A 19,586-nucleotide genomic window follows, 5' to 3' on the forward strand; every position below is an offset into this window, starting at 1 on the left:
ATGTCGAAGTTTCAAAAGACAAAATGGAAAAACTTTTCAACATTAACTACGATGGGTTTCTGGTAAGAAATGAATAAATATCTTATCAAAATATATATGCAAATCATGGATGTATTAGGACACATTATAATTGATGTTGAAAAGCAAGAAAGAGAAAAACAGAGAGTGAATAATCCCACAATTGCAAATCATGGCATCACCCATTTACAAAGTTGGCAAAAGAGGGCCACAAAATGCCTTACACTAATGATCTGCAGCAACCAACCCACAACTTGCCCTTGTTCCTTGGCATGGTCAAGAGGGACGAGCCACACTTCCCACTCTAAACCTAATGGAGTAGTCAAAAGTGATATAGCAATTTCACTATGGCACATCAAAAGCCAAATCAAATTCGATATTTTATTACATAAAATTTAGACGAGATGATGTGATTTGTTGTCCAATTGGATTCATTACAAATAAATTATTAAATATATTTAGGGTTTAAATAGATTCAATGTTGGTGATCAAATAAAGCAGTTGTTTTTATTTTATTTTATTGAGTTCAATAATTGTGGGTAGGAGATCGAACCATCAATCTTCCATATAGTAATAGGTATCTTATCTACTCAATAGCTTACATGGATTAAAAATGTTGAAAATTATGAATAAAATTTTAAAATAATTACCTTTGAAGAGTAGATGATGTGTCTTTTTAAAATATACAACCTTATAAAAAAAAATTATATATGCAGAGATGTGATTATTTAAACAATATTTTGGTCAATGACTAATTGTCATCCAATTATTTTCAATAAATGATTAAAGTAAATGTATTAAATTTTGAACCAATGTGTTTTCAAATTAAATTGAATAGACATAAAATTGGCAAATAAAAATTTTCATGTCTTCGTTAATTAGATTGACCCGTGCAACAATTGAGCTCAAATCCACGTAAGCCCATATCCACCTATGAAAAAGTTGGGCCCAATTATATGTAATACAAGCCCACAAAAGATTGGGTTAAACCCAAATAAGTCAAGCCTTGGTACAAAGTCCGCCAAGTTTAAGCCATTCACGAAAGAGAAGTTTAAGCCATTCACGATAGAGAAATTTATGGGGATGGCTAAATTTTGCCCGTACTTTTCCAACAATATCTTTTTCTATGTCTTTTTGTCTTTTTTTTATATTCAACCACATAACAAACTTTGTTTTGAATTCAAAATTGTTTAGTTATTTTAATTACTTTGTTTCGTATTTCAATTAATTTAAACGATTTGTGTACAACGATTCATCTCTCATCTCATCGTTCTGCAATCATTCTACTATATCTTCTTAATGTATGTATACATATTTGCATCAATTAGTATATATACCTAACCACTAAGGAGTATGTGCTGTCACAGATTATTTGTATTCTTGTTTTCCTATTTCTTTATCATTTAATAAATCATTTACAACAAAAGTAAATTAAAAAGTCGAAGACTAACAACCCATAAATCAAAACGATTAGGAAAATAGGTGATGCCTCTTAAATTTGTAGCCTTTGGGCGTGTATCGTCATCAGATTCAGTTTGTTAAACTTCTTTTGATGAGTTATTTTTCTTTGTATCATCCTTTAAAACATTAGAAAATTAATCAAAATTAAAAGGGCAATAAATGTATATACCAATTAAAGAAAAATCAAAATTAGAATTCAATACACGTATATATCACAATGAAACTCAATTATGTCAATACATGTATATACCAATTCAAGAATTAACAAAATACGAAAGTCAATACATGTATATACAACTATACAACTCAAATATCATAAGTAGAATGTATATACCAATAATTACCTCACTAGCACGTTCTTCCTCAACTATCTTGAGACTCTTTCCTTTTCTTTGAAATATATGAGTACAGTTAGCTCAGTAAATCTAATTTGTAAATATTACTGTAAAAATTAACAAACAAGAAATATATAAACTACTGCATCTATACATATTTTTCACTTTCTAAGTTGATTCTGCACATTCTTTTGAACGTTCTGTTATACTAGTAGCTTTTAATCATTGTTGAGATGTTCCTCCTCTAACTTTTATTATATCTATAGATTCTATTTAGAATTTAAGCTATATAGTAAGTCTGTTGCAATTGTAGATATATACTTCTCAAATCTAATTATAAACAAAAGACACATGTTGGTCCTACACTTATATTTTTTTTAAATACCCTAAAATATAGGAAAACCAAAAATATCTTTTTAAATACCCCTAAAATAGGCAAAATCTGAACAAATGGTTTTACCTTCACAAAGAGTTGCTAGAAGATGGAAGTTGGGCGGCAGATCGGAAACATATCGAAGCGCAGTAGGTGGATCTGGTTTGGGGCGGCCAGCGGATTGTATCGACCTTGGGCGGACAGTAGATCTTGTTTGGGACGTGGCGCATCAAGCAGATATGGTACGTGTTGCGGCCAACGGGGAGGTAGCAGCGGTTGGGTGCAGCGGCGACGAGTCTAGTTTTGGTTCGTGGATGGCGGTGAAAAGGTGAGTGATGCACGGATCTGCTTCATGGCAAGACGGGATGGTGGCCTTGAAGGTGAATGGCAGGATGGCGGCTTGCGAATCTGCTTCATGAGGAAGACGATGGCTGTGGGGCGCATGAGGACTCCTAAAACCCTAATTTCTCTAATTCAAGTCAAGTAAATTTTATCATTTACCTAGTAATAATCTTATTTAGAGGGGTAAATTGAAATTTACCCCAACTCATTTTTAATAATTTTTTGTTAAACAGATTATAATTTTAAATTAGATTTAAGTTAATTATTTAAATTTCATTCAATAGAATTGATTCCCTAAAATGAATGCGTATATATTTATTGTAATATTTCCCCGATTACGATCTCGTTGTTAAGGCACAGGCTAGCTAAAGACCCAAATTTTTCTTCAATAAGATGGAAGTCAAAGATAGAACAAGCTCATCCACTCTCGAATCAAATTTTATATATGAGAAAAAATATCAAAAAATTATACCTGAAATCATTTATTTCAAGTTTTACTTCACGAAAATACTTTATGACCGGTTACAAATTATCTAAAATTATGTATTTCTTTACTTCACTTTTAAGAAAGAGTTTTTCCTAAAATTTTATTATGTTCTATATACGATTTTAAATTCATTAAATTTTGGAGTTGAAGTAATACATTCATAGGTTCGTCATCTATTCATATATGCATTCATAAGTTAAAAGCATCTATATATATCCGATCAAAATGTCGTGAATTTAAATCTTCATATTCACAAATTATATTAAAAGAATGAAAGATAATTTTTTTAGTACAACGATTTGGAGATATAAAATCAAAGAAAGGAGTACATGTCAATTACTTAGACTCACGTGGGCAAAAAAAAAAGGTATCGGACTAAATAGCCTTTTTCAAAGGCCTATTATGAAATGTGACATATCTCCTCATTTTTTTATTTTGTAAACATTACATCAATTTTGTGTGAAAATACGTATTTACCTTCTTCATTTTTTCTTCAATTTATTACTTTCTCCTACATTCCTCTCTCCTCTCTCCTCTCTATATACAAATTCTCTCTTTCTTAAAAAATTCAACCAACTTTCTCTCTCTTGTTTACGTATGGGAGACATACGTCGAGAGCGAGAGCGTCGAGAGCGGGAGCGAGAGGGGCGAGAGCGGGAGCGAGAGGAGCAAGAGCGAGAGTGCCGTGAGTTGTGTTCTGTTTTTTTCCTTTTTATGTGGGGGTTTATGTGAATTCTTTGTTCTTGGTGTTCTTTGTTGAGTTTTTACCTCTCTAGGTGTGACTCGTTTTTTTGTGCGTCTATTTGTTATTTTGTTTTTGAATTTTAAGCTCCAACAATGGAGTCAACATTGAGAGGAGATGAATGAAAAATAAGGAAGAGAAATGAGAGAGAAAAGTGCATCCCTTCGAAATCAAAACAAAAAAATCCAAAACCAAATGGAAGAAAGAGAGAGGGAGGGAGAGGAGTCCACGTCCTTGAAAAATCTGATAGTGAAAAAAAATCAAATCACAAGGAGGGGAAAAAGGATCGGCAGAGAAATGGAGGAATGAATAAGAGAGAGAGAGTTGAGAGGAAGAGGAAAGAGTAAAAAAAATGAGATATATCAAGGGATAATTTGTAATTTCATATAAAAGTGACGTATTAAAAAATATAAAATTTAGAGCTGTTGATACATTTCATAATTGGTCATTGAAAAAGGGCCATTTAATCCAATTTTCCATGAAAAAAAAAACGAGGAGGGATAATAGTTTGTTACACTAAGAACAAAATTATCATTTTTTTTCCTCGAGAATTTTTTAGGGAAAATGGACAAAATAAGCATTCTATAGGCCTTTTTTAATCATCCTTTTTCAAAACATAGGCATTTGCTGACATCACCCTCACACCAAATGACCCTACCCCTCCACTGAAAATTGTAGTATCTTTCTGTATTTTTTCTAATTACTATTATTCTCTTTCTTCTTTACAGACCACAAAAAGCAATTTACTTAAAACCAGCAGCCTCCATGGTTCCTTCGCTGACGACGGCTACATCAAAACCGACGAAGGATGATAGAATTAATGAGATTGTTTTTTTGATAGTATCTAAAAATTAATTTTGAATTAATGTTTATCAAATCAAATTAATTTTGAGAAAAACGGAATCTCAATATTAATTCAAATTGTTTCCCGAAATCTCTCATCAATCTCCTTAAATCTCTCGATGTAGTTTTAATTATAATAGAGGAAGAGGGAGGATGAAAAAGAGAAACTCCAAGAAAATTAGGGAGAATGAGAAAAAAAAAAAGTTTTGCTGAGAAGAGGAAAAGAAAATAATGAAAAACATAACAAAACAGAGGGGAGGAAATGGCAGAGAGAGGAAATAAGGAGGAAAATCTAAAATATTAGCGAAGGAGAGAGAAGAGAGATGGTGTCTGAAAAGACAAAAAAAAAAAAGCAAGAGGGGCATGGGAGGTTATTTGGTGATGTCTGAGCAGAAAATTTGTATTTTGGGAAAGGGCATTAAAAAACTTAAAAATCCGACTTATTTTATCAATTTTCCCGATTTTTCACGTGGAGGCTTCACTCGTCCAGTCGTCCCGCGCTTCTTTCGAATACAAACTAACCTCCAGAGAAATGGAACCGAACGCATAAACCTTCAATTCCTCCGTCGCAGTTGCTCCGCCGCATTCCGATGTCCCAGCCAATTGACCTCTCCGACGAGGAGGACCAGTTCGCAACACCTCTCCCGATCCACTCCAAGAAACGTCGAACTCAACCGGACGCCTTTCCGAGCATAAACTCCACTGTTCTTGTGCTTGATGATGATCCGACCCCACAAAAACCCGGTCGCACCTCTACGGCCTCGTTCGTGCCGGAGACACCTCTCTCTCCGCCTCCGAGTTCTGAGGTTGCTATTGTTAAATGTACGAAGGCGCATTCTAGGGATTTGAATTCCGAGCAGAAGCTCTCCGGTTAGTGGATTTTATTCTCTCAGCTGATTAATATTCTGTAGTTTTTTTATTGTTTCGTTCGTCTCTCATGACGTTTCGCTTAAATAATTTTCCCGCGCAGTAGTTTTGATCTTAGCAACTTTGTTGATGCTGGCTAAGAATAGTTTGAAATAGATTGGCACCGTTTGTTTGAATTGAACCCTCAGGAATCAGTGGATTGATATGCTTGGAGTCCGACAACGAGTGTGAAAGTGATTCTGAGAAGAAAAGGTGTGGGCAGAGTAATCGGATCGGTTCTAACTGTGATGAAGTGAATAACTCAGGATTAACTTCTAAATATGACTCGGCAGGATCCAGGCATTCTCTTGGTAGGTTCATGTTTTCCTTGTTTTTCTTTCCTTCTCTTTGTCGATTGCTGAAATTCTTTCTGGAAGCGTGTTTAATTTCTGGACTACTCCTTTCTTAAAAATCATCAACATTAATTGAAACGTTTTATCAGGGAATGATGATCGGCAGGAAATTCTTGAGGACGCTAGGCATTCAACCTTTTGGCAAGATGATAATATATATCAGGTGGATCCTCTAAAAGCACGATTATAATATCTATTTTCTTTTGGAGATTGAAGATGTATAGGAAGTAATAATGACGTCTAAATTTAAAGAGATGGTTATTTCTTTATGCTTCGTAATGTGACATTGTTTTCGAGGACACACTTGAAAAATTAGAAACATACTTAATGAAGCTCTTTAAATCTAAAATAAGACACTGGTGAACATTACTCTTGAAATGTCAATTGTTAAGTTACTCATAAATGACCACAAGAGTCTTGCAGCTTTTATGAAAATGAAAATAAAGAGTGCCTAATAACCATATTTCTTGAATCTCTTTTTTTGTGCTTTTATCAAGAATTAGTTGTTCTGTTCGACTAAGTTGGATGTTTGATCAGGTCCATGATTATTCTGAAAAGGAAAATGTTGGAATGGAGCATCGTGATAACACTATAAAAGCAACTGGAAGAAAAGCCAATGCTGAGAAGAACAAAGATATTGATAAAGCGATGAGGAAGAAGGCAACTAAAGATGAAAAAATTCGCTTAATGGAAGAGAAGAAAAAAATGAAGGAAGTAGGTTCTGATTGTCAGCAATGGATTTAAAGATTAACTAGTAAATCTTTTGAGCTAATTTGTTGATTTAAATTTGCAACGTAGCTAGAGAAGTTGCAAAAGGCAGCTCAAAAGGCTGAAGCTGCAGAGATGAAGAAAATTCAGAAAGAGAAGCAAAAGTGGGAAAATGGGAAACTTGCTTTGAAGTCCATTGTCGCAGAAATTGATGCTAAAGTAGTGGAATTGGGATCAGTCGGTGGTGAGGCATCTTTATTTCTATTCACTTGTTATTTATTTAAATTCCAACACCATCCCAAAAAAAGAATTTCTTGTCTTACGTTAGGTCATCTGCTAACAAGGTTGGCTGAAAAGGGGATTACTTTCCGTATTAAGTCTAATCCAATTGAAAGGTCTATTTTGTGGACTATGAACGTCCCGGAGCATATTTCAGAGGTAATTAGTGCTTTCTCCTGATATATGTGTGTATATATATACTTTTTAATGGAGTGTCATCAGTATGATAAAGTCTACAACATGTTACAGTGGGTTTTCCTCCCTAATAAAAACATGTTACAGTGGGGTTTTTTTTTCCATTTTCTTTTAGTAAAAAGTAATTCGTTGGAACTTATAAACATAATGGAAATTAGATTTTCTATCCCCTGATATATAATTATATAGATTTCATTTGTATTCAATCATAACTTTGTTGTGCATAATCTCTATTATTTATTTTTAAAAATATTTTAATTTTTTCTTTGTAGTCGTCCAAGGGACCGGAAATTTCATATTTATTACTATTGTATGAGGCTGAAAACTTCTGTGAGCTTCTGATGAAGGAGTCACTTAGGGATCACGTTGCCAGAGTTCAAAGCCATTATCCATCTTACACTATCTGTTACCTCACCAATAGGTTAATGGCATATATCAATAAAAGGTGAGGGGTTGCACGATTCTATTCAATTATATGTCATTATTATTGTTATTTTTCTATCCCCTTCTTTTATGAGGATTTGTCAGGGCTTCCATATTATGAAATTACAGTTCAACAAAAACTTAGTTGAAAATAAAGCATGGATGAGTGTACGATGGAAGAAAGAGTTTGACGTTATATTAGTTTCTTAATAAAACAACCTTGACTCGTTTCAAGTTTATGATCCTACAATAAGTCATCTCCTGATTTTATTTTTTTTAATGTTGCTTTACCTTTAAGAGTTTTGTCATCTCTTGAAATTTTCAATGTTTCTCAAACTTGTATCAATAATGGTTGAAATACTGTTTTTGGTTACCAGATGGAGTAGGACATGATGTTGATTACAAATGGAACAGTGTCTTATGTCCCTTGGTTGTATTGCTTAATTACACTTACTAAAGTTTTTGTTAGTTAGTTTTGTCATCATTTACTCAAGCATTTGCATATTTGAATTCACTTCTTATCTCGCATTCTATTGTGCACCAGCTTCTTTCTAAATAAGGATATTCACTCACCGTGATTCTTAGTGTAATGAAAAGCTTGCGAGCTTGCAATACAATGGTGCAGGATAAGATTACAACCTTTTTGTAATTTTGGAATCCTGTCCTATATTAAAAAATAAGGATTACATGCTGATTTCAGAATCTTGCCCTCTTAGGCCCCAAAGGTGGCCCCGTTGGCAAGGACATAGGTCTCTTGGTAACACCTACCAAGAGGTCCCATGTTTGAACCTTCGAGTGAGCTTAATACTAAAAAGTCTTAATGTCTACTAGGTCCGGGTCCTGAGGCAGGCGTGAGTGCCCCAGTTATAGGGAAGTAAAGCTAAATAGCTTCAATTCTGAGTTATTAAAAAAAAAAAAGAATCTTGCCCTCTTTTTCTTCATTGATCATTAATTATCTTTTAATAATTTGAAATTGCAAGCACAAGATTCTGAAAATGTAATTTTTGGACTTTCTAGGGAACAGGGGAAGTACAATAACTCGACAAGCAGCAACGTTTGGATACGTCCACCTGTTGAGGAGGTTGAATAATGACCATGAATGAATTTTGAAAATACATTTATCTTTTTTTCCCAATCCAAGTTTTATAGTAGAATGTTGCAGTATAAACTCTCACACGTTTCATCCAGGAATTGGCAAAATTAAGTACTCACTTTGTCAAAGTGCATTCTAGGCTGTGTGTGGATGAAGCCGAGGTAGCTGACCACATTGTTGGTTTGACATGCAGTCTGGCATCCTGCCAATTCAGGTGCTTAATACTGTCCTCAGATTTCAGTCTAGTATAATTGATTGAAGTGTGAAAAGTTAGTTTTCTGTTTACTTGGCTTCAAAGGCAAAGGGAAAGCATAAATTAGTTTTCTGCAGTTAGGTTTAGTAAGGATACTCTTATACACTGTTCATCAATCCCATAGACTAGACATTGTATGAAAAGAATTCTAAATCATGACACTTATACACATATCTTAATCCTTTATAAGTATTATCTATTTACCTTTGCTCGTCTTGAAAAATGCAGGAAAAAACCAACACGTCTATCTGTCAATGCTAATGGATCCATTATACCCAAGGATTGTATTGACAGGAATGTGATAAAGAAAAGCTTGTGGTGAGCTTTTCTCCTCTTTTACTATCAAATCTAACCAACATTTGGTGTCTTAACTTTCTGCATTTGCTTGCTATATCTTATTGAACTTATGACTGTAATTGAGTTACTGTCCAAGAACAACTCTTGTAGCTGTCACCAAACTTCTGGGTTAAAAGCTAAGCAGAGTAGTTGTCATGCACTTGATCTCTGCACCGGTCTTTTTTATCTTGAACATTACTCTAAATCATTTAAAAATCGAAGGTATTTCTTTCTATGTCATTTGTGCTTAATTACGCTTGTCCTGTACCTTTTTTAATGCTTCTAGTTATAAAATCATGTAATATTGTTTCTGGAGTAAAACTTTTTTGTCTATTTCATTTGTCTTCTTTCCTTGCAATCCCAACTTTTTTAATTAGCTTGGTTGGGATAACATACCAATATAAATGGACCCGCTTATTGTAATCAGGTTAAAAGCCTTGGTAGCAATTCCAAAGGTACAGCCACGCTTTGCCGTAGCAATATGGAAGAAATATCCGACTATGAAATCTCTTTTGAGTGTGTACATGGACCCATGCAAATCTGTGAGTATGAACAAATCATTCACCATATCCTTGATTGCATAACCTAGTTAGTCATGGTAGATAACATTTCTTCTCGGTCCACTCATATATTAACAGGTGCATGAAAAGGAATTTCTGCTGAAAGACTTGACGATAGAAGGTCTACTTGGCGATGACCGAAGATTAGGAGAGATTTGTTCAAAGAGAGTGTACAGGATACTTATGGCTCAAAGCGGAAGCATGAAAACTGATGACGTTGAGGAGGGTGCTGACTTCTTCAGATCCTAATTGTCTTGATTAATTATCCTATCTAATTATCGACTCCACTAATTTAATGCAATAGCTTATTGCGAGTTCACTATCACAGACAGTTTGAAGGACTAGAGTGTCTCATTTCTCTCTTACAAATGTCCCTTGGAGGTCTGCGAGGCTACTGCCTAGCAACTCGTGGAGCAAAGGGTAAGTAAAGAAATTGCTGTTCTCCAGTAACAATTTCTTGGATGAAGGAACCGTGGATGATCTCATGAACAAGGTAAACAATTGTACAAAAAAGAGCTTCTTGGTTCTTGTGTATAATTGGTTTTTCTTGCTTTCTAGTAGAGCAATTTCAACTAGAGGGAAGCCAGCACTTCCCTTGTGCTGCTCAGAATTTCTACTGAATTCTATCCATTCTTTAGTGTCCAACCATATTGACTTCTGCTCTTTTTTGCATCAATTTGCAGTTGGAGGCTCTGTCAGAGACACTGTTAATATTGTTCAATATTTCAGTTGCCAATTATGGTTGGTTATTGTATTAATAGTGTTCCAGTAGTTGAAGTGAATTGATCATCTATATAGACTTCGTAAGGCGAACATATCTCGATCTGGTATCAGAACTTCAAAAGCTAACTGCTACTTTGTTGTATGAGTCAGAGATCAAGAAACAAGTCTTGGTTGCTATGCATGGTTTTGATATTGAAAGATACATTGATGGTGAACCCTGAGAAGTTTGTAGTTAGTTAGATGAATCTACAGTATTCTTTATTGAGAAGACATGGCATATTCTTTTGCAATTGTGCATTTCTTGTTTCATCTTTTCAAGAATTTTACTTGAATTTTGACCTCTTCATAGGTTGACGTTGTTACAAAAATCAAACACTTGATAAAAGTGCGAAAATGATATCTTTCGCTTGCTAAAGTCTCTCTAACGAGTAAATGATAAAGGTTCGAGTGATCTTGTTGTAAAGTTTTCAACCACTAGGTAGGACTCAAAATAGCCCACAAATATGCAACAATGCCCAAAATTTTCAATCATAGAAATCAATCTCCCTATCTATCAATTTGAGGGAATATGTATTGCATTAAGTCTAAAATTTTACAAAAATAACATAAATGGTAAATTTATACAATTACGAGACCAATCAAATGTCACGTTTGTTTCAGCCATTTAGTATAATTTTCGAATAAATTGATGTGGGGAGCATTTAAAGACATTAGATTTCGAAAAGGAGAAAAAGGCACAATGATGATGTCAGTAATGACAATAATTTGGTAATATTACTTTTCTCTCAACTACTAATATTCCAATTTTGTGGTAGTCTCATCCAAATCTCTCCCAAAGTGGTAGGGAAAAGTCGAAATCAGGTCTTAAATTTAATCCTGAACAAAAGGATGACATCATCTGAAGCATAGTGGAATTCTCACTTTGTAGGGTTTGTAATTTGTATATTCCCAACAGCATTAAATTATAGTTGGCCATGGCCATACCTTTAATCCAATTCACTATCATTCCCTACTCCAATAATTCAAAGCCCTCCACCACACTAAAACACCCACTAATCCATACTGCCACTATCACCACTTGTGTTATGAATGAATCCATCTTCACCAACAGAAATCTTACCTAAACTTACAACTCATCTCTCTCAAAGTTCATGTTTTTTTTTTCTTTTAATTTGACGAGGGTAGAATGGAGAATTTGAATCTTAGGGATAAGGTTAAATCAATAGAGTTTTGTGGGTTAAATTAAATGAATACTAATTGGTGCATCTTGGGAGAGAGCTCTACATGTAAGAATTGAGAAAATACAATTCTACCCCATAAAATAGTAAAACCAACTTTTTTTAATGCTATATGCTTTTATTGGATAAAAACTATTGGTAACATCAAAGAACATAAGACGTGAACAAGAGCTTGCCCGTACTGGTTAGGAGCAGTGCTATATTTTCTGTTAAAAACCCTCTAATGAAATTTTTTTTTTTTTTATAATTAGACTTTTGGAACTTAATAGCCAAAAAGATTAACAAGAGGCATTGTTTTCTTCGCCTTCTTTTCCATCTTACCATCACCAGCTGATTTATTTGTTTGAACATCCAACCGCATTATAAATATATTGAATGCCACAATGCTTGTATCATAAATAATTACTCTTTTGTAATAATTTGTGATGATGTAACATAGAAACAATGATTTATTACTATCCAGACGATAGGTGTTTCTAATATTCCTCCAATTGAAAATATTAAAAGAACTTTTTTTTAAATCTCAAAAGTCGTACAGCAATTCTTTTTGTCACTAGAATATGAGAGAGCAAGTGTCTAAAAGACACACACAATGAAAAAAAGTTTTCAAGTAAAAATATACTTTTGTTAGGAGTCAAAAAGTCCATTAATTTCATCGTTTCGAGTGGTAAAATACTATAATTTAAAATTATAATCTAAAACAAAGTGAAGGATATCTACTTATATTATATTATATTATATATATATATATATATATATATATATATATGACACAAGTACAGTTCCTATTTTACCCTTCGATATGATTTATATGCATAGGTTTTTTCAAAAAAGAAAAAAAAAAAGAAAAAAGGATTTATTGCATAGAAAGGCTACTCTAGTAGCATATATTTATAGGAGAGAGGACATAGTTATGAAACATATCCAAAGTTTCTAATGATGGACAGAAGCAAATCATTCTGTGGGTCTTACTCAAATGTGAGGTTTGGATTTGAGGACAGACCCAAATCATACAGCTTCAATGGCACAATCAACAAGGAAGATGGGGACAATCCAGAGCTCAAGAGGAGGCAAAGAGTAGCCACTTACAATAGGTATTCAATGGAAGGTAAGCTGAAGAAATCCTTGAGGAACAGCTTCAAGTGGATCAAGAACAAGTTTTCCCACAGCTTTTATGATGACTGAATTGGAAACTTTTCTTTCTGTAAACCATTTTTGTGTTCTGTGCTCATCTTGTTCATCTCCTCATAGTCATATTCAATGAAGAGGAACGTTTCAAGTTCATTGAAACTACAAGGATATGTGTACTTCTAAATCACATGCATGTAATATCATCAACTCTATGACTTTGACTATCTTCACAATGATCCCCAAGCATAATTCACTATACAACTTAACAGTCAGTAGTAATACTGTAAAGGTTAATAAAACAATATCTTATGGTATATGTTTTGCCTGGCATGGATGAGCAAGCTTGGGATAAGATCATAAGCTAAGGGAAATAAATAAAATGTCATTATACTTCAGGTGATGGTTTGCTTCAGAGACCAGAAAAATAGATTGCTTCCAGTCTTCCGCAGCTCCAGAACCCTAACAGAAGTTCAAATTTGTATCGTCCTACACTATTAAGTACTGACATCTGATATAGATGCAAGTCTTCACACAATTTCAAAAACTTCATCGGAAGCCAAACATAAATAAAAGAAACAATTGCATTTTTTTTCTCTAAAGGAATCCAAATCAGCGTTCGTCCTCCATCTTACAGCAGGATGGCAGGAGTTTAAATAAATAAATGAAGGCACCATTTCAGAATGTCTGAACAGTCGAACAGTAAAATAAATTAACATATACCCAATGACTTTTGGGGTAAAAAACTGAATATTATGATTTTGGCTAATAAGTAACAAATTAAACGAGTAACTTGAGGACACCTCCCACCCACATCCCCAATCTCTCCCAAAGAAGGGAAAGAAGACAGTTTAGTATGCAAATGAGCATGAAATAAAGGCTGCGTTTGGTATTCAATAGACTACTATTCTTTATCTGTCTAATGGTGCATTGATTGCTTATCAAGATAAAGGCTGCGAAGATCCAGGGTAGAAAGTGACCTTTGATAGTAAGCAAGTGCACTGCCTTCTTTGGGGTTGATGATGTCTGTGATGGAGGCCTGCAAGAGGGTAGAAGCCTGCAAGAGGTTTGGGTTTTTTATGTTCTTAACGGCATTAGGATGACCCTCGGTTTTAGGGGATCTTTTCCCATGTGATTCAAGATTTGGAGAAAGGGACATCTCCATGTTCTTTACGTGCTTAAATTTAAAACTTGAGGAAACGCTGCTTGACGTGCTCCCCGTCCCACGGCTATAAGTGCTTGGATGTGAACTATTCTCCTGAAAATGTCAAAAGAGTCGGTTTTTTCTCTTTAAGATCCAACATAGGTATCAGTAGACGTACCAATTCAAAAAGAATGAATATCTTCAAATGATCCACTTTGTTTGTTAAGAGCTTAGCCAACAATGAGAAGGTAGCTTCCTACCAGATGGTCAGGTGAACATTAGCAAGTTTTTAGAAGTCAAGGAATCATTTAAATCAAGTGTTTATTTGAAAAGAGCAACTGAGTTGAAGCAAATTAAAAAATAAAAATAAAAATAGAATTAGGAAATCAAGACCTCAATCCGAAAATCATGAAGCAACTTTTGTAAATTCTATGAATCATCAAGTGACGAAAATCTTGCAGGAAGATTCCAGAACTATTTTCTTAATCTCAATCCGGAACATAATTTACCATAAACTAACAATAATATTTTAATGTGAATATAATGGCTAGGGTGTCTATCAATCTAAAGCAATATTTCAGTTCAATTAAAACAATGACCTTTTATATGATAGATCATCTGTTTAGCGGGTACAATTGAATATTTTACATCTACTTCCATTCATCCAGTTCTTATTCATAAATTAAAATATATATATATATAGTGGGTAATATCCAAATTTATGTTATAGTAAATAATCCGTCAGAATGAAAATGACTGGTTATTCAAGCAGAGATTTAAAAATAAATCTTCAAAGCAATCGATCTTACTTCTTAGTGATGTTTTTTTTTTTAAAGTAAAATAAAATGTAGAACACTACCTCTTTCAAAGATTCGGAGTCTCTAGTTTTGATTGCGTTAGCTACTTGCTGAGATTCAAGACGTGTCTGAGATGAGTGCATCCTTCTTGAGCTCTTGTGCCTAGAATATGGAGAGATACAAGTTCTAACACATTAGTAATGAGTTTCTACTGCTCTGAATTATATACTAACCAGTGTGTTAAGAGAGTACAGAAAAGTTAAATGCTATTCTTTATTATCCTAAAAAAACGGGATGCAGAACTTCATTTCTGCCATGCCTCCATTCAAGAAGATAATATTTACGTCTTAACACATCATGCAGTTTCAGTTCCACCTTTTAAGTAAATAGGGCCATGGAAAATATGCAAATATACTGCTCAAGGAACTTTTGGGAAGACACAAGCAACGAGACAGAATTTAAATGAATGGTATATGAATGTGTCGCTCCCTGTCAACTATACAGCTGACCAACTAAAAATTGAAATGAGGTTGATAAAAATAATAGGTTGATCACATAATAAAGGGATATCACTTTCAGAACCAAGAAGCGTACTTCTTCCTATTTCTGTTTTTAGCTGGCTCATCCTCGATGTGGTAAATCACTGGTAGATCTGAGAGTTGACATGCCACTGGATATGAACTGAAGAACTGAAAGCAAAAGATAGCCGTTAGAATAACATATAAGAGCATTTTATCATGTATTACAGGAAAGAAATGGAAGGGTTAACAAACTTTCTACTTATGTCTTACTATAAATTTCCAGGAAATATGAAGTTTTGATGCCCTTGCGTACTGGTTTTAGCTTTTGGACGGTGTATCTTTTACTCCCCTTTCACAAATTATCGTCTTAAAAGATCTCATGTCAAACTAGGTCTTTCTGTAATTCAGTTCATGGAGATCTTTTATATCTCATATCATCAATAAAATATCCACCTCCAAAAAAAATAAATAAATAAGTCTTGAAGTCCTTGAATTAAGGTGACCTAGGGTAATACTTTTCTGTTGTTGCCCTTTCATTAATCCATAAACGTACATTTACGTTACTATCAAGGTTAAAAGCTTCCCAGTGCAAAATTAATAAGATTCTTTGGCAGATTGGCCCAGAAAAGAGTTTGACGGTGGAATTACGACATGAAGTTTGATTTGGTTTCTTTTTTGCTGTATGATTACAACATTTGATTGATGGATGTTATTGGTAAAAGACACCTTGTTTTCTCCACTCAACCTTACTATACTGTGTTTGACAAATCCACTCAACCTTACTAAACTATGGGATTTTAAAATATCATCATAAGTTAAGTCCATCTTGATATTAGTGAAACCTCAAAGCAACAAGTTTGAAGTAAAAGCATATAACTCTTTCGTTTCAATTAAACTAGCTAAACAAATATTGTTTCTATTAAACTAGCTAAACAAATATTTACCACATATTACAAGGGATTTGAAGTTTATACTTACTTCACTTTGAAGAGCAGACGATGCAGTACCACGACGTGCTGGGTCTAACGAGAGAAGTGTAGTTAAGAAGCGAAATGAAGGTGTAGAAAATCCTGAGAAAGCCTCTGGGAAACCAGGTTGATAATTTTGTGGTGGACAGAAGCTTGCAGGTAACTTCATTTTTTCCCAGTAATCCTTGGCTGGTGAACCACAAAGCTTAAAGATTCTATGAAGTTGTTCGACCTGAATAGGAATGAAGCTTGATATATCAATCGATTTCCAGTAAATATAATAGATGAAAATCCTTGTGAGAAAGAAACCTATCTAAAATATATTAACTGAATGAGAGTAGTGTAGTACAGATCTATGAACCATTATGATATTTCTTCATATTGCACTCTGAGGGTTTTGCAGATGTGAATGAAGGCATCGCAACAGAAAGTGGCATCACACACATAAAATTCAAATTTAGATGACAAGTAATTCATGTCCAAAAGGGGATAGGGATTCAAGTTAGCCCCTAAATCTTTCTTGACAGGAAGAAAGGGGAAATGAAATTCTTCTGGGATTTCCTATAGTACAAAAGAAATCTACATTTACAAAAGTAGATATTGAAAGAAGAAAATAATTGCTACAAATGAACGTAGAGAGAGAATAACAAGAAAAAGTAAAATTCTCTTAAAGGTGTTCAGTACCTAAACACCTAAGTTCCACAGGTTGTGTTTAGAAAGTCTCTACCTCTGTCCTCCCAGGCAAAATTGGCTTTCCAATAAACATCTCGGCTAGAAGACAACCTGCACTCCACAGATCAATACCAACTCCATAATCTGTAGAACCTAACAGCAATTCTGGAGCTCTATACCAGAGTGTCACAACTCGGTTTGTAAGGGGACGTCTTCTTTTAGGAATGAAATGATTGGCTAGCCCAAAATCTGCAATTTTTAGCGTCCCACTTTTATCAATGAGCAAGTTGGAAGGTTTAATATCTCGGTGTAAAATTCCCCTGTCATGGCAATGCTGAAGACCAGATAGTAGTTGCTGCATATAGGCCTTCACCTGGAAAAGGATAGCAATTTCAAGACGTTCACAAAGTACTAAGAAGGATGATAACTCTTACCAATATATATATATATATATATATATATATATATATATTTATATATCTTGATGAGCCCAGCCACAAAAGTTCCATCCTACGTCGATATATAATTGTATGATAATGCTAAAAGAATGCCAAAGTTAATGATTGTTGACCAATTGCTATAGAACTTCCAGGAATAGATAAATTCATACCTGAGCTTCATTGAGCTTCTTGCCGAAACGAGAGATTATTCCAGTTAAGTCAGACAGCATAAAATCAAAAACAAGATAAAGGCTGTAAGGCATTCTTGATGTGACTATTCCTTCAAGCTTGATGATATTGGGATGATCCAGCTTCTGCAACATCGTGATTTCCCTTGCCATGAATTTGATACTATCAGAATCCGATGTGTCAAATCGAACTTTTTTCAAAGCAACAATCTTTCCTGTGTCCCTGTCTCGAGCTTTATACACATTGCTGTATGTCCCCCGACCTACCTGCAAACCCCAAACATCAAACGAATTTATAGCTCTTTCCTTACCATCCGGGATTTTTCTCTTGGTCAGAGGTGGTTTGTGCTATTGTATTATTTCATATATTTTCAAATTTACCAGTCAGAACTATTGGCAGGCAACAGAGAGCTTATTTAGACGAAAAGTGGGCTGAAGAGAACTAATGAAACAAACCATTCCTTTTCTAGGTAAGGGGTGGGCCGTGGGGGAATTGGATGAAAAAAGGAAACAATTAAAATGATTGACGAATAAAGAGAAACAATTTTTTCCTGTTGCAGAGTTTCATACTTCTCACCTTCGAACTCTAAAACATTCGACGTAATGGAAAAGAAACTTAAATGGCAATATGTCATAAGATTACGCACTCTGCAACATTAAATCATAGGAATCAAGCACGAGCAAAGAGAAATAAAGTGAAACGAACAATGACCTTAGCCAATTTGTCATAGGAATCGGCACTTTTGGGAACCAAACCTGCCAAAGCTTCTCTAGAAATATTTTCAACCAGCCACTTCGGCCAACCATCCACAAGCTCTTCTCCTCCGACAATCTCAGGCACATTCATCCTCCTCGAAACATTACCAATATCACCACTCTTCTCCATCTTCTTTTCGACAAAAACGACTTTTCTAACTCCGCCATCATTCACAACACCCGAGGTTCTCCCTACCTTACCGGACGGATTCCGATCGACGGAGCTCCTCCGATTCCCTCCGGCGACGTAGTGACGTTCCACATTAAACTTCCGAGCGCCAGTAGTTGGCGAGTACTCGAAGGAATTTGACTGAACACACCCCATCCGTCGTGAATCGCGAAATCGTCCACCGTTTGATGCGAATCAAAGTTTCGGTGAAAGCTAGGCAGCATAGTAATGAAATAATGGCGACATTGAGGGATGTATAATGGGGATATTCCTGTACAGAAACCTGGAAAAGAAGTTGTGATGATTCCATCGTCCAGAAGCCGGCAGGATTTGGAATGATGCCGAAGGGGAAGATGATCGAATAATTTGGCCGGATTGAGTTGGAGTTATTGAGATGTCCGAAGCAGAAAAATTAATCGCCCAATTTTGGCGGGTGAAACGTAAGGGATAATTGGAAACATTCCAATCCTCGCAGATTTTTCAAAATTTTATTATTGAAGTTTAGGTTTAAATCTCTTTTTCAAAAAAAAAAAAAAAAATCATTAGTTCAGTTTTAAAAATAATAAGAATAATAATAACATACATTTTGGTAATTAATTAATATATATTCATCAAATATCTACTCTAACCAGTCTCTATGAGCTTTTATACGTGCATATTTCTATATTGGGTATCACCTTTCTATTTAAAATAGTTGAATGTAGATGTAATTATTGTTGGGACTAAAATAAACAAATTTGAAAATTATTCTAAAAAAGAGATTTGAAAAATTAGAATAGGAGTAACTCAAAATTTTAGAAATTAAAATAGGTATTTTAAAATTTTAAAGACTAAGATGCGAATCACTTTAAACATTGTTAGACAATTTCATTTAAGCCTATAATGAAATAATATATTAGTTCAATTTCAGTTTTATTTATTTAAAAAGTAAATATGATAAGTTCTTTTTTTTTCCTTTTTCAAGTTCAACAATGGTAAAGATGAAATCTTCCATACTTACACCATGCATGTACTCAATTGATAGAGATGAAAAGATTTTACCCTATCATCATAGATACACTAATGCTGATTAATTATTTGCTATTTTTAACAACTTTATTGCGTAAAGTTCTATAAACCATTTTTTAAAAGTAAA

At 34.3% G+C, this 19,586-nt stretch overlaps 3 protein-coding genes across 8 annotated transcripts; 2 read left to right on the top strand and 1 right to left on the bottom strand.

Moving 5' to 3' along the window:
• Window positions 1–4,933: 4,933 nt before the first annotated feature.
• On the top strand, window positions 4,934–10,720 carry EME1B (essential meiotic endonuclease 1B). 5 transcript variants are annotated; one of them, XM_022276664.2, is made up of 14 exons: window positions 4,936–5,471; window positions 5,657–5,818; window positions 5,950–6,023; window positions 6,398–6,574; window positions 6,659–6,812; window positions 6,897–7,006; window positions 7,315–7,487; window positions 8,483–8,546; window positions 8,654–8,772; window positions 9,040–9,129; window positions 9,575–9,689; window positions 9,786–9,933; window positions 10,036–10,200; window positions 10,391–10,720. In XM_022276664.2, the coding sequence occupies exons 1-13, from the start codon at window positions 5,192–5,194 to the stop codon at window positions 10,050–10,052; spliced, it is 1,683 nt and encodes a 560-aa protein (XP_022132356.1). In that variant the 5' UTR covers window positions 4,936–5,191; the 3' UTR covers window positions 10,053–10,200; window positions 10,391–10,720. The 5 variants fall into 5 exon arrangements, with proteins under 5 accessions (XP_022132358.1, XP_087978094.1, XP_087978098.1 ...); XM_022276663.2 differs by having other exon boundaries at window positions 4,938–5,471; window positions 9,786–10,200; XM_022276666.2 differs by lacking the exons at window positions 10,036–10,200; window positions 10,391–10,720 and having other exon boundaries at window positions 4,934–5,471; window positions 9,575–9,693; window positions 9,786–9,923.
• A 1,812-nt stretch (window positions 10,721–12,532) lies between these two features.
• On the top strand, window positions 12,533–13,113 carry LOC148213362 (uncharacterized). Its single transcript, XM_088121978.1, has one exon. The coding sequence runs from the start codon at window positions 12,605–12,607 to the stop codon at window positions 12,851–12,853; it is 249 nt and encodes an 82-aa protein (XP_087978104.1). The 5' UTR covers window positions 12,533–12,604; the 3' UTR covers window positions 12,854–13,113.
• Window positions 13,114–13,362: 249 nt separating this feature from the next.
• Window positions 13,363–18,931, bottom strand: LOC111005279 (putative serine/threonine-protein kinase At1g54610). 2 transcript variants are annotated; one of them, XM_088121957.1, is made up of 8 exons: window positions 18,239–18,931; window positions 17,509–17,793; window positions 16,954–17,271; window positions 16,237–16,458; window positions 15,332–15,426; window positions 14,800–14,899; window positions 14,119–14,196; window positions 13,363–14,054 (listed from the first exon to the last, which is right to left on the bottom strand). In XM_088121957.1, exons 1-8 carry the CDS (start codon window positions 18,605–18,607, stop codon window positions 13,716–13,718), a joined length of 1,806 nt encoding a protein of 601 aa, XP_087978083.1. In that variant the 5' UTR covers window positions 18,608–18,931; the 3' UTR covers window positions 13,363–13,715. The 2 variants fall into 2 exon arrangements, with proteins under 2 accessions (XP_087978083.1, XP_022132419.1); XM_022276727.2 differs by lacking the exon at window positions 14,119–14,196 and having other exon boundaries at window positions 18,239–18,930.
• Between the last annotated feature and the right edge of the window lie 655 nt (window positions 18,932–19,586).

The sequence above is a fragment of the Momordica charantia genome (assembly GCF_013281855.1).
Source record: "Momordica charantia cultivar OHB3-1 chromosome 1 unlocalized genomic scaffold, Mcharantia_2.0 BLBB01000001.1, whole genome shotgun sequence".
Taxonomy (NCBI): domain Eukaryota; kingdom Viridiplantae; phylum Streptophyta; class Magnoliopsida; order Cucurbitales; family Cucurbitaceae; genus Momordica; species Momordica charantia.

What these genes read in the sequence shown, in the direction of transcription:
- EME1B (XM_022276663.2), top strand. Translation starts at nt 5,192, where the DNA reads ATGTCCCAGCCAATTGACCTCTCCGACGAGGAGGACCAGTTCGCAACA. An exon ending in GGAATTGGGATCAGTCGGTG is followed by an intron (nt 6,813 to 6,896) that starts GTGAGGCATCTT and finishes GTCTTACGTTAG; the next exon opens with GTCATCTGCTAACAAGGTTG. An exon ending in ACATGGACCCATGCAAATCT is followed by an intron (nt 9,690 to 9,785) that starts GTGAGTATGAAC and finishes ATATATTAACAG; the next exon opens with GTGCATGAAAAGGAATTTCT.
- LOC148213362 (XM_088121978.1), top strand. Translation starts at nt 12,605, where the DNA reads ATGATGGACAGAAGCAAATCATTCTGTGGGTCTTACTCAAATGTGAGG.
- LOC111005279 (XM_088121957.1), bottom strand. Translation starts at nt 18,607, where the DNA reads ATGGGGTGTGTTCAGTCAAATTCCTTCGAGTACTCGCCAACTACTGGC. An exon ending in ACTCCGAATCTTTGAAAGAG is followed by an intron (nt 14,197 to 14,799) that starts GTAGTGTTCTAC and finishes ACCATCTGGTAG; the next exon opens with GAAGCTACCTTCTCATTGTT. An exon ending in TATTCATTCTTTTTGAATTG is followed by an intron (nt 14,055 to 14,118) that starts GTACGTCTACTG and finishes TGACATTTTCAG; the next exon opens with GAGAATAGTTCACATCCAAG.